This window comes from Myiozetetes cayanensis, unplaced genomic scaffold (assembly GCF_022539395.1).
Source record: "Myiozetetes cayanensis isolate MyiCay16 unplaced genomic scaffold, myiCay2020 scf9, whole genome shotgun sequence".
Lineage (NCBI taxonomy): Eukaryota > Metazoa > Chordata > Aves > Passeriformes > Tyrannidae > Myiozetetes > Myiozetetes cayanensis.
Genome location: NW_026088185.1, coordinates 9,250,316 through 9,265,007, shown reverse-complemented (window position 1 = coordinate 9,265,007; position 14,692 = coordinate 9,250,316). Strand labels below are relative to the sequence as shown.

At 38.2% G+C, this 14,692-nt stretch overlaps 1 protein-coding gene across 5 annotated transcripts in view; it reads right to left on the bottom strand.

The window, feature by feature from the left end:
- Positions 1-263: 263 nt before the first annotated feature.
- Positions 264-14,692, bottom strand: part of SLC39A10 (solute carrier family 39 member 10) — a 47,335-nt gene continuing 32,906 nt past the window's right edge. For 4 of the 5 annotated variants that reach the window (XM_050339793.1, XM_050339792.1, XM_050339790.1 and 1 more), the window contains exons 6-10: positions 13,557-13,677; positions 11,230-11,598; positions 9,334-9,414; positions 6,717-6,907; positions 264-3,672 (exon numbers count right to left, since the gene is read on the bottom strand). In XM_050339793.1, coding sequence (XP_050195750.1) covers positions 3,514-3,672; positions 6,717-6,907; positions 9,334-9,414; positions 11,230-11,598; positions 13,557-13,677 — 921 coding nt within the window. In that variant the 3' untranslated portion in view covers positions 264-3,513. The remainder of the gene's footprint in view (positions 3,673-6,716; positions 6,908-9,333; positions 9,415-11,229; positions 11,599-13,556; positions 13,678-14,692) is intronic. The other variant, XM_050339788.1, reaches the window with a different exon arrangement.

Below are 14,692 nucleotides of genomic sequence, written 5' to 3'. Positions count from 1 at the left end.
AGAAAATTCACAAGAACACTGGGTCAGACAGGGTGTGGCATTATAGTGTCAGTTTAACTCATAAACCTATTGCAATTTTGGGAGGTAGAGGCATTTTCCAGGTCACTTATATGGAATGTGTGTCAGTCCTGAAATGCCGTGTAAAAAGAGAAATCAAAATGAGGGTTTTTTACAATGTTGCATTTGTGCCATTCGTGAGATTTGAAACAGAATACTGAAATACAGAAGTACACAACAAAACCTTATAAAAGCCAACAAAAATATCTGCTCCTTGAATAGCTTTTATTTTCTGAGGGCTCCTTACGTATAAGGAACATACATAAAATGAACACAACACTGTTGACAATGAACAAAACAGCATTTGATCATTTCCAGCTTTATAAAATCTTAAAAAATGATCTAGTTATAACAAAAAGACCAATAGCTCAGCAAGTTATCTTATTGGACCATAATCACATTTTAAACCATAGACTCAATTGTTAACGGGGAGAGGAAAGAAAAATAAAAAAAAATAATAAAAAAAAAATCACACTGCATCTAGCAACTACAACATTTTCTAAGCATAATCACAGCGGATTGAGTGCAATGTGATTTACATCAAAATTCAAATGGGATGTCACACAGTGACAGCATTGTAATATACAAGTAACATTTATGCCCTCCAACAAATACAAGTTAAATGAGACTCTGGATTCAAGCAAAATGGAATGTTGAAACCAAGTAGAAATGTAGTGGAATTCAGATTGTCTGTAACACAAGAGTACATTAGGATCTTTTGGAATTCAATACTGGCGGAAACATATAGGAGTCACAGCTGTTACACTGCTCTGTTACATTTGCAATAAATATTAGAAAATAAAAGTAAACAACCTATATTCCATGAAAAATACAGTACCTACCTTCAGTGACCATGTTTTTTCCCTTGTCTGAAGATGGTCTTGGAAGGAAGTTAACTATTTTCCTACAGAGGCAGTGTATTAAGCTATACCCATATTCCAACTAATACAAAAGTAAATATACTACCTGAAATACAGAAATCTTCATTTGAAAAGAATGAAGAGAAATAAGCTTTAAAAAAATGATTTGACAAAACATCAGTTCAGCTGCATAATGACCCCCTTATACTTGACAGAATTAACAGAAAAGAAAAACTAAGTCAGTTTAATACATAAGAAACACAGATTGTATAAACTTAGATCCTCAGAAGGTATCCAGTGAGTTAAAGCCTCTTTGAAAATGGTACTCATTGCCCAAGCATGAGCACTATGCTAAAATGTCACCCAGGAGCTTTACACTGCAGAAATCCAGGAATCTGAAGCTAGCAACAGTGAGTTTGCTAATTAGGGTCCAACAGTAAACATTTTCTGGCTAGAGCATGAAATGGGGGAAAACCCGGACTGGATTTCTGCAGGAGTATGGAATGGGGGAAAACCCGGACTGAATTTCTGCTGGAGTATGGAATGGATTAAAAAAAAAAAAAAAAAAAAAAAAAGGGGGTTGGACTTGATGATCTCAGCAGTCCTTTCCAACCTGGTTGACTCTATGATTCTATGTTTAAAGAGCAAAAACATAAACCTGAGTTCAGAACATTAAATGGCTGGCTGCCTGAACTCTGGGCTTTTGGCTTCTTCACTGAAGAAACTGCACCCTTCTTTGAAATGGACCCTTAATACTGTTTCCTGATACTGAATTAGGAAGAAATACTGGCAACTGACCGTTTGCTTTAAAATACATGAGCTGCTCTCAGGAAAAGCTGAACTGACCAATGAAGCTTCAAAAGTAAAGGGCCACAGGAAACACATTAACTTGAAATGGAATGAAGATACCAACTGGCTCTCATTAAAGGCGTTAGGATCAGTGTTCTTAGCAGCTTACACTGGCACCGAGCAGACCGAAACAAAACTTACGGCACGTAGTCAAAATACAGCTTTTACCTGGCATACACATAAAATAGACAAATGGTATGTTTTAAAAAAACCTACTACCATGCTTAGGAGTGGTACTACAGAATCAACTTGCACTCCTCACAAACTCACAATTTTTTTTAAGGAGAAGAGTACAAGAAGAACTAACTCATGTCTGGCAATATACGCATACCAGCACAATCTGATCTAGGACAGCTGGTCCCAGCAAGTTAAGGCCCAAAGTTTCAGTCTATTCTTCCAAATGACACATACCACTGTTCTACCACATCTGCTTTTTAATAATCTAATTTAAATACCAAAATTGTAAAAAAATATCTTAGAAATGAACTCCTTTATACTGGAAGTAGAAATCTTCTTACATACTCTCTACTGCCAGAAACGGCTGGTGTTGCAATGTCTGATAACAAGGCATTGTAGAAACACATTTGATCTGCTATTACAGTATTGTAAATAACCTACCAGTACAACATACACAGAGCATAATTTAGCCTTTGTGCCCAGGTTCAGTAACTAGCATCTTGAACTTTGGATTGTTTTAACATGAAGAGGAGAAAATAGTTAAAAATAACAGTTTTTAAAAAATGGAGAAATTCCCATATGGATTCTTTGTTAAAAGAGTTTGCACAAATTCACAGCCACAATTCTTCAGTAGTTTATGCTGCAAGTGGCACACAATACATGTTTAGCATCTGTAAGAAAGAACCAGAAATAGCTCAATAACTCCAACATCAGGGATTTCCCAAGCTAACACTAATTCTACTGCATTTTGCATTTTCCTACTAATATCAAGGAACAAACATCAAATAAATCTTAGTTGGGAAAAACATCATCAAACTGACCCTCGACAGAAGTCGGAGTACATGGCAACAGCCTGCCTTCTTACATAGGATTGGAACGATGGAGTGAGCTTAACACGTCTTGTAAGAATTTAAACAGTGTTTAGGCTTTGGGTTTCTTTTTAAAAATTTAAACTGGCATAGTGGTTTCCAGTCATGTCCTGCTGTAAGATTTAATAATTCAAGTCACCACTATGCAGAAAAATCAGCACAGAATTAATATATATATATACACACACGCACACACACATACATATGTATGCATATCTGTATATATCTACATAGATCTATACATATATAGATACATATACGCACTACTCAGGACTTAGGTGGCACTAAAAGCTTGCTCGGGTTCCTTGCAGAGGTTTGAGTTTTAGCTGCAACATCTTCTGGGTTCTGTCCAGGTGTACCAATGAAATGGTATTTTCCCAAACAAGAAGATCATTCATTGTACTTTTTCTTTCTTAAACAAGCAGTGCTTGCTATTATATTACACTGAACTTGGCCTTTATTTCTCATATTTTGTGTTTCCTAGGTGTTGATCGCTCGAGTTTAGAAGTTGCATTGGGTGACCTCATCTGATTTGAATTAGAAAAAAGCATTAGTTAATCTGGGCAGAAATGAACGTCCTGTACTTGTGTAAGTAGTGCGAGCCACCGCGCTTCCTCCGAGCAATGTGCATACAGCGAAACAGTGCAGACTCAAAGCCATACAGCAACGTTATTGTAACCACAGTGATTACCAGAATTAGGTCAAAACTGGATGTCAAGCACAATTTTGTCTTCATAGAGGGCAATCACCAGCATGATGGCAAATCCAAGAAGCAGGCCTAGATTCTGAAGAACAAACTGCCCCACGGGACAGTAGCCATGCTCTTCATTATCTCCATCTCCATGAAGCATTTCTGGAAGCTTAAAGGGAAAAAAAACCAAAAAACAATTTAGGAACTTTTTTCACCTCTATTCCATTTATACATGATCAAATTTACAAGATGATATTGTCAAGAATAAACACTCCAGGGTTCAGTTACAAAACAACACACTAAGACATAGCTTAAACTCTACCTAACCACTACAGTCGATAAAAACCTGATCATATCGTGTCTTTACAAAACGAACTAAAACCCACTTTCCTTTGGACTTTTTTTTCCTTAAGGTTTTACTGGATCACACATCTAATTGAACATTAAGTTCCTCAAGATAAGACCAGCCCAGCAGTTCTGCTCTCTTGAGTACTTCTACTCAATTAAAATTGTCACGCTCAAGTAAACGTAATAAAAAGCTTTGCCTATTTCTACAGTAATTACATTGCTATAAATATACCCTTTATAATGACTTTGCTGATTAACTTAGCCATTTATTTGTCATATTAGATGCTTACACATATTCACATACACATCCCTTTAAAATATGGGAATAATAGCTACAGGCAATTAAAGAGAAATTCTATGTGAAACTATAAGAAATTATGAAACTTTTGGCTAATCCTTTTGTTCCTCACCTATGAAGAAAAGTCAAAGAGTACTGACAAAAGCAACAAATAATAACGGACCTGGAAGATGTAAAAATAAATCTTACAAAGTGTTTTACAACACACACAGACGAGAAATAGCATGTTTAATTCAAGAAAGCAGTAGGGAAAAACAAAGGAATTCCTTCAAGACACACATAAGTATGGAAAAAGGTACTATAGAAGAAAATGGAAACTTCAGGTAGTACACAGCACAAGTCTATTTATTGCTCTTCATTAGATAGGCTAGAGTAGTTTTTGTTATTCTGAATACCTGAATTCTGCAGAGACAATGATATCAAAGCTGCTAAAAACCCAAATATGTTACATCCTTCTGGCCTTGTATTAGTGTATTTCTAAAAGATACATAACCTGACAATTAATTTGACTCACTGAGTATTTAAATATATACAAAAAACCCTGAGCTGGTGTGAAAAATGACACACTACATATACATATCAATTGACAATTACAAGACAATACATATATAATAGACCAGGCAGCTTAACAGTAAGCACTATACCAAATTACAAAGCACTGTTAAGTCATCAAAATAAATGCAGTAATCATTGACTTTACACTACTAAAGATTACTATACAGTTGTCATGCTAGCAGGCAAGACTTATTGCAGAATTATTTTATTTTTAATAAACCAGAGTTGTTTTCACCAAGTAACACAAAAACTAATCAGAGAATTCTGGTGGAATTGCTGCTGCCAATTCTCACCTTCATGTTTTTTGAATGGAAGATCTGTTTCTGTAGAAGTTGTAACTGCTACACAGACATAATACTGCTGTTCTGAATCTAAGGATGCTCTTAAGAATAATGAAAGAATACTCTGGTAACTATTTCAAAACCTAGGAAGGGCACAGGACTCTGTCTCCATTTCCAGTCATGAACATGAAAAGGGAGTATAGAATGAGTAGAAGTGGAAGTTTTAGCTACAGGTAGTGGCAGTGCTCATGTATTCCCCAAACTGTGGCACTGAACAGCAAGTAGAAGACCCCTCCCCTTTATGATAAAAAGAAAAATATTATTTAACAGTAACCAGTACTATGGGCACACTCCCCACTGTTGCTGTCTTTAAAATACTTATTTGACAGTAGAAAGGATCCTGGAAAGACTCTGAGAAGGAGGAAGGAATGAGGCTGTGCACTGCAAGAACTTCTTACTGGCAATAAAACCCTCCTTCCATCTTTGAGACGTAGCCCACACATACATTAGCACTGTAGGAACCTCTTGCACATTGACATTCACCTGGTGAAGAGGCACTGCCCAACTTCTGGACACAGGGCTGCTCCAGCTCTGCTGTCCCTGCAGTGCTACAGTAGCTATGGGAGGTACGAACAGAACTTCTGAAGCTGGGCAGGCATGAAAAAGAAATTGTTCAGAGAAGTCACAGATGTTTTTTTTGAAATCTAATGGAACGTGTTCTGCATGAAAAAAAAGGCTTCACCTTAGCAGTACTACAAGGGGCTTTAAAACTGCTGGATATTTTCTTTGATAGCATTGGAGGAATCAAAATCTATTCTTCTTGTGTGTCAGGTAACAAGGCCTCTGAGAAGCAGCAGATTATGGAAATACCAAGACAAGAATCTGGAGCAGTTTCACGTGTGCCTTGCAGAAGCTTTGCTGCTCTTGTTTAGTCAGACCATCGGACTTTGACTATTTGGTTGCTACTATGATGACTGAGGAAAAGAAAAAGGAATGAAAACACTGCCTTCCTTTATACATGATATCTTCAGTCAAAGGAAGCACAGGAAATAAATATCAGCCACAGGACTTATATGCAAGTGACAGTCCAGTAATAATAGGCTACTGTAGTTGCAAGTTGCAAGAAGGATCCCTCTATGCAGATGTTTTATTTAACAATTTAGCAAGCCCTGAAAAGAACTTATTTACCTATTAATAGAGTAACTGAGTTACTGTAGTAACTAGAGTATATTTATAAATTAAAGTCTCAATAAAGAATTGAAGAGCATTATACCCCAAAATACCCCAAAAGTGGAATATTATTTCATCATCGTTAGGCTTAGGAAAGACAAGAAGTGAGGAAATTGGTTTATTTAAATTAAGCTCTGAAGCTGCTTAGGAGAGAAATCAGGTCTAAATATGTTTTGATAACATGCACAACACTATTACTTGCCTGAAGGATTTGGATCTGTGGTGTACACACTCTAAAGGTAACGTACATATAAGTTCCTGAAGCAGTAGCATTTTCCCACAAGGTAACTTCTTTAAAAGCTAATCACCACAAGAACTATATATTACCAGCTGCTCATGCCAAAGGTTCGTACTGAACTTCCCAGAATACACGAAGATTATATTTTGGTGAAGAACAACCCTGAACACTAGGCCGAACTCCAGCACATAGTGGCCCAGCCACAGCAGTCCTAGGTTTAATGCATGGAATGCAAAAATGCCACAGCACCACCCCAACCTTACCATGTCCACCAAGGCCACGTAGAGGAACATGCCAGCAGTGACGGCAAAGATCCAGAGGGTGATGTTGTTGGCGTACTGCCCCACGGCCGTGCCGATCAGCATCCCGATGTACGCCATCATAGCTGACAGCAGGTTGTACACAATGGCCTGCTTTACTGTCATACCTGCTTTGAGGAGCACAGCAAAGTCACCTGCAACAGGGACAGAACACAGGGAGTTGGCATCAGTGCTTCTCAGGAGAGGAAGTAAATAAATTAGCTTACACTCACCAATCCAAGGAACTGCCAAAGTAAAAATGCTGCTACAGAGGCTCAAAGTCAGACTGAGAAACAGAAAATGACAATTCTTGTAAGAACTGTATTTATGTGCAGCAATCCCTTGATTAAAAATATGATTTAAAAGTGCCTATTCATCATGCTGATTGTCAGAAAGGTAACACTGATTAATCATGAAGGGTGAATGGAGGAGTCGAGATCTGGTCCTCCCACAGAGAATACACAGAATCAGAGAATAAGCCAAGTTGGAAGGATCCACAAGGGTCATCGAATGCAAGTTCTGGCCCTGCACAGGACCATCCCTAAGAATCACACCATGTGCCTGAGAGTATCATCCAAATACTTCTTGAACTCTGTCAGGCTTGGTGCTGTGACCCTCTCCCTGGGGAGCCTGTTCCAGTGCCCAACCACCCTCTAGGGGAAGAACCTTTTCCTAATATCCAACCTAAACTTCCTCTGACACAACTTCAGGCCCTTCCCTTGTGTCCAATCACTGGTCACCAGAGATGAGTGCCTGCCCCTCCTCTTCCCTTCATGAGGAAGTTGTAACTGCAAGGATGTTTCCCCTCAGTCTCCTCTTCTCCAGGCTGAACAGACCAAGTGACCTCAGCCACTCCTCACATGGCTTCTCCTCAAGGCCCTTTACCATCTTCACTGCCCTCCTTTGGACACTCTCTAACAGCTTAATATCTTCCTTGTACTTTGGTGCCCCAAACTGCCACAATGTTCAAGGTGAGGCCGCCCCAGTGCAGAGCAGAGTGGGTCAATCCCCTCCCTCGACCGGCTGGCCATGCTTTGCCTGATGCCCCCCAGGACACAGTTGGCCCTCCTGGCTGCCAGGGCACTGCTGACTCATGTTCAACTTGCCATTGACCAGGACCCCCGGGTCCCTTTCCTGGCACTGCTTTCCAGCACCTCATTCCCCAGTCCGTCCATACATCCAGGGTTGCCCCATCCCAGGTGCAGAATCCAGCACTTTCCCTTGTTGAACTTCCTATGGTTGTTGATTGCCCAGTCCTCTAACTTGTCGAGGTCTCTCTGCAGGGCGTCCCTGCCCTCGAGGGAGTCAACAGCTCCTCCCACTATTGTGTCATCTGTACACCTGCTTAGTATCCCTTCCAGTCCTGCATCCAAGTCATTTACTTCACAGAAGTTCTTCATGGCACATAAAACCAGAGGCTTCGTTTTTATCAATACCTGTGAAAATTCCTCTTAGCTATATACACCTCATCCTGCAAATTCAGGAAGAGGATAACAAGGCATTAGTCCCCACAGAAGGTGACAATGAATTTGAATTTGAGCACTAGAGAAAGGAAGAGTTACGTTCAGAAAGAATGACTTTATATCATGCTGAATCAGTCTTCTAGTTTAAGACATGCCATGTTAACTTGTTTTATTTTGAATTCAGGACTGCTCTGCTAAAATTGGTGATAGAGGCAGATATTCTATAAAAATCTAGATTTCTGTCTTGTAATCAGCTCTGATCATTTTACTCCATTCATACTGAATTCTTGTGAATATCAGAAGTCTAAGATGATATACAGTCATGAAGGTAATTAACAAAATATTCTCATGTTACAGATGCTAGAAATAGATCACTTGGTCTAGAATCAAAGCATATCAAAATAAAAAAATAAAAAATATGTACAGTGAACTACTCACCTCTTACACTGGGTTAGTTTAATCACGTTATGCTATCAAGTTATAAGCACACCAATATACATTGCAATCCTTTATATACTGCAGCAGCTTCACTTAACTAATGATTGTACAGCATCGATGTCAAACCATGAACATCTGCTGCATTACTTCCCATCTGTGCCCACTACTCACCTACAGCTCAGTAGCTGCCTATATAAAATGCTTTCACTCATCACCTCTAAGGGTTTTTGAAATACTTGTTTTACCTCACTTTTGACCATTCAGAGCTAGCAGTTCATCAAGCAAGCAAGTTGTAAGAGCATGCACAGTTCAACCTAGCACAATTTTGTAATATGTAAACTTGTGTTTACTTATGTAATTTAACTTTGTGTAAGACAAGGTCACACAGAGTAGGGTGAAATTCTCTACAAAATGCAGAGGTATAACATCAAAATGTCAAATGTACTAAGAACACTTTTTAAAATGTGTTCAAAAAGCTTCACAGAACTGCTGTAAGTAGATACCTGCCAATATAATCCTGCATCATTATGTACTCTGGAGCAACACTGCTCCCTTCCACTGAAGTTCTGGTCACCCCTGTGGCATCTGCACTGCATTGTGCTTATCACAGAGAGTATCACAACAGCTTCTAGACAAGTATTTTGTACAGATAAAGAGACTGAGTTTCTAGACTTAGTTACCTAATTCATGGGGAAGCTCGTGACAAAATACTGCTATAGATGTACTAATTCCTCCTGTCAGTCCAGCACTAAAAGCTGCTCCTAGAAAAAAAAAAAAATTAAAATGATATTTCACTATTTTCAAGTCAGAAAATCAACAGACTTTCCAGAGATGACAACCTTCTGTTAGAATGCATATTCTAATATTTTTCAGTATGTCTAGGCCCTGTCCATATAAAAATGGGAAGTACTGGAAGTATCTTGGATGTGCATTACCACTGCATGCTTTATTACTCAGTGTATCTGAAAGACAAATCCTGGGAGAGGAGATCACAACCGACCAAAACAGACACATAAAGGCAACAAGCTAATAAATAGCACCACTTTTACATTTTTAGGAACTCTCAAGTGTATGAGGACAGTTAGGAATGCACATAAGCAAGAGTCTAAACCTCTCCTTTCCAGCTTGGAAATCCAAACTAATATTTAACCCATAACCTCTTTAGTTCCTTTCTGCTTATATGTAGAGCACATATCAGCATATTAATAACCCAGACCTGGAAAATAACATGGATAAAAACATTGCCATAAATGTCTTTCAGTAACTTTTGCATAAGCTAATTTAATTCAATTAACTTTAAGTTCATACCTTAAATAATTCTGAGATGAGAAAACTGGTACTAAATTTCTGTACTGTAGCAGAGAAAAGCACAAAAAGAGCCTGCAGTGAGCAGTCAAAACAGGCAACATAAAGTAGAAAGAGAAGACACAATCTGAAGACAGAGGGGAAATTTAACTTTCCTCTGGATTACTCATAACCTGATACACTAAAATCTAATCTGCTCTTCTAAAATCTACATTTTACCAAAGAATCAGCTGTTTGGACTTGACACAGGAATATTTAGAAATGGAGTTTCAATACAGTGAAGTTCTCAACAGTAGTCACAGTAATCCTTTTGGCCTTAGAAACCACTGTCTAAATGTCTTACCTGTTTAATATGAAAATGAAGCAAAAAGTTATTTTTTAAGGAATTTAGTTTCTTTAGAAATTGTTTTGAGAAAGTGGAGAAATGGTAGTAGATTCCACTGTGAATTACAGACCCTAATAAGTAGCTTATCCCTCATCCCTCAAAATGTGTGTTCCTCCTGCTAGTAGTTCAGAACCCCGTGTATTCTTAGCAGCTACTTAAGTAAAAAATTAAAAGTAGGCACTTCAGTACTCTGTCATTTTGACTTGTATGACGTATATTCAAGCTAATGCACTTTACAGTTAAAATCACATTTAGAGCATTATGTGAATCAAAGTTGATTTCATAAATCTAATAAAATCTGTTTGGTACTTCAATTTGTTCTGCACTTGGCTAGAAATAAATCTATACTGACCATAAGCAAAAACCAAACTTTGTTTAAACAAAAATTAAATTATCCTAAGTAGTACTTGAAAAAAATGATTTCTGTAACCTGTCTCACAGTGTATTTTTATTTACAAGTACTGTATAATTATATGTATTGACAATAATAGAAATAGTATTATTATGATAAATAAATATCATTGAAAATAAGACTGAATTTACTTATAATTCAAAGGCAAATACTAAGATCCAAACAACAAATGTGCATTACTGTGCTCCATAAATCACAAAGAGGTTTGTCTGCACCTATCTTTACCTGGTAGAGAGATTGCTACTGTCACTATACCAGTACAGTACTTTTGGTGGAAATAGGACAAAATATTAACAAAGTAGTAACTATTACAATTGACAGCCTTTTAATTTCTGCCCTGAAGGAGATTAAACAATGCCAGTAACCACGGGTGCTAACTGGAAGCCTTACCTACGATCACTGATCAGGAAAATATTACCAGAGGTACTAAAGGTAAGGAGAAACTGTTGAGAAAGACTCAGTGCTTTTGCTTACCGATTGCTAAGCCATCACTAAAGTTGTGAATGCCATCTCCCATAATTACCATCCAAGCAATATTAGCTATCCCAGTATCTTTCAGGTCTTTTCCAGAATGACAGTGGCCATGGGAATGATGGGAATGTTTGTGATGCCAGTGGTGACTGTGTTTTCTAGCTATCATTTTATCTTCTCCGTGGCTGTCATACTCTGAGTCATGAAGGTCATGCTCTTGAGCAGCATGTGAGACGTCGTTGTGGGAATGGCGCATGTTGTTGTCCTCTTCTACAGACAAGAAGTTTTTGGGAGGGGATTCCAGCTGCCCATCCAGATCAGTTAGTTCAGTTTCATTCAGTCGATCTTCAGATAAAACCGAGTCGTCTGCTCCTACATGGAAGCCAGTTGGGAGAAACACTGTGTTAATTCATATTTAACATGTCACCAGCAACTGCTGCATCACTGAACTAAGAATTAACTGCTCTGAGAAAGCCAAAAAGTACTTTAACACATCCCAGTCTAGTAACTTTGTTGTCAATATTCAGCCAGAAAAATAAATCTCTCACTGATACATTTTTTGACTAATTTGCATGTACACCATATAAAAGTCTCCACGACAAGGCAACATCACTGAGTCCATAGCACTCAAAGCCAGTTTTAGCCCAGCCTAGGCTTGTTATCTGCAATTTTGCTACTGACAAGGTTTATGGTTCAACATTGGCAAAGGAGAGTTGCCAGGATGATAATAACGTCTTATATGCTGTAGGTGGAATCTGAATGGCTCAGGAAACCTTAACTGGCTACTGCCAACACATGCCCCTACAGGTCTCAGCTCAGCCTTCACTGCAGCATATCATGACCTGCCAGCAACACAGAAACTAGTCACAGATCTGTTGTACTGCATGAATCCTTGTGTCACACTTGTGTGCTCACACAGTGAGCTTCTTCAGAGTGGCTCATTACCCTGCTAGCAATCAAAGCCATTTTTACAAGTAATACAAAGTGAAAACAATGCAGAAGGCTTACACAATGAATTTTTAAGTCTACTAATATTTCCAAAATATTAATAAACAAACAAAGTGGGCAACCTATGCTCCAGGAAAGAAAAGCAGTTGTGGGGTAAAAATAAAAAAAAAAAAAAAAGGCAGTTCTGGACAATTAGCTCACAAAAAAAAAAAAAAAATTCAGAGTCAAAAATACGCAAATCGTAAGTGGAATTAAAAAAACTGGCACAGAGTTCAGCAGAAAACAGCAAAGAGTTTTAGATAAACAGGGTCTTAATCATCATGTGGAGGTGGTATTAAAAAGAAACAGAATGGCCATTCAAGTCAGTGGTAGTGGCACTGCAGTTCAAAATTCAAATTCAGCATGGGCTTCCAGTGCCTGCAGTACCAGTGGTTTACTAAGCAGCAGAGCACACTTTCACAGTAAGTGTGTTACAAAACCAGTACATGCTCCATGTTATCAGAAGCAAACCTCCTCTGATTTGCCATTAAAAGGAAATGAGGACATTTCAAATACATTTACCACCATCCATACAGCTGAAAGTCTTTCTATGTTCTATGTCAATGTCCCATATCCCACTGAGTGGAGAAGGCTGCAGCTCTAATTCTCCCTTCTACAAACCAATCAAATTAACAAAGCTGATTCTGTAGAAATACAGCCTATGGACTCTTCATCAACAAATTAATGCAGCAGTCATGCAGGCAACAGAACAGGAAGGTTATGAAGCAAAGCCCTTCCCCTTCTCTCATCCCTAGAGGGACACAGAATTCCTTTCTGGGTGCACACTGTCTGAGCATTCACAGACTGCCATGAAGGAAGAGTATGCAAAAGTTGTTTTGGATACTTGAGGAATATTCAGGATACTCAGTTGTATTTATGAAAAGAAACAGATTCTGTTAAGTCTCCTCAGCCAAACGATAATTGGTTCAGCTGCTGGAATCTTCAAAGTGAAGCAGATATCTGTATTCAGGTTGTGTGGGTGTTCATTTTTGATCTAATTTTTGTCAGGGCTGAGCTATTCAGGCACAGCTGAACCAAAAAACACCCTGAAAACAAATAAATAAAAAAACTCCCAAAGAACCACAGCCACCCAAAACCTGACTGCTTCAGAAGTCTGAGAACCATCTTTATGGCATATTTAGGAAGTGTTCAGAGTGCTCTCAGATCTAAGGAAGAGAAAATAAAAAAAGATTTAATAAGGAAAGCCTATTAAGTCTTATTAACAATGATTTGCATAATAGCAGCAAAACTGTACAAGAGGTTACATGCTAAATACCATACCAAAGTAACATGCTGCTCCTTTGAATCTCACAATCAGAGAAATTCTGAAAATAAATGCCAACCTGCAAGGGGTTTCAGCTGAAGCCAGTCAGCATCTGGTCTATTATTTAATTTGTGATCAGAAAGCTTCCTTCCAATTGGTGATTCTTCAGTCTGGTTTTTTTTGCACCATTTCTGCTTACTCTGCAACAGAAAACAGGTAACATCTGGTTTGTAAAATGACATTGATGGAGATAAAAAAACCCGAAATGTTGTCCAAAAATCTCTTTTAAAGAGATCAGCTTATTCTCTTAACGTGTTTAACAGAAGTGTGTTCCTTCAGAATACTGAATTAAGCATAGGCTTAACAGGCGAGGCTCAGCAACAGTAGCTATCCCAGTGGAAATTCTTAGCTACCTACCACAGAATCTCACACACACAGATAATATTTCACTTTAGTAGGGCAGTACATTCTGACTAGGATTGCTCTCACAGCCTAGAAACACATGTATGCAGATTTTGTTCAAGCATGCAGCAAGAACAGCTCCTCTAATTTGTTCAACTTCAATTTTTTTATACTTCTAGAACTTGCTTGTGTTTTCCCTTAAAAAAGTAGCAAGCTCTTCTCTATCTGCAGCCCATACAACAGAGCTTATGGATTTGCCAAAGCAGCCTAGGGGCTTTAATTATTTAATTAATCTCAAAGAAGATACGTCCAATGGGATAGTTTTTATCCCTTCATCAGAAGATCTAAGAAATGCCTCCTCCAACACAGGAAATCTCTTGCTGCCTGTCCAGCTAAGACAGCAAGTCTGATGTGAAAACAGAGAACTTGAAAATTTTTCACACTCATTTTGAGAGAAGCAGTTATAGTTTCAGTTTCACCAAAATAATTTTCTCCTCGAAGTTGACTGATGAAGGCAAAAGTTAAAATTGAATTTCCATGCACACTCACACTCCCCAAGGTACCTGTTCTCCTTTTATACCACCATCATGAATAAAGAATGCTTCTAGCACTAAAAATCTAATAGTTTTTAGAAAAACAAGTTAAAACTTGACTGGCAATTTATAGAAAGCAGGAGGTCTGAAAATGTTAGCATTTTCTGATGTAGAAAAATTGAATACCTCTGTTAGACCACCATTGTTAGCTAATAATATACTGCTAAATTTCTTGTAAATTGTCCAGCAATTGCTGTGTTCTTTCTTACACACTGCTTTT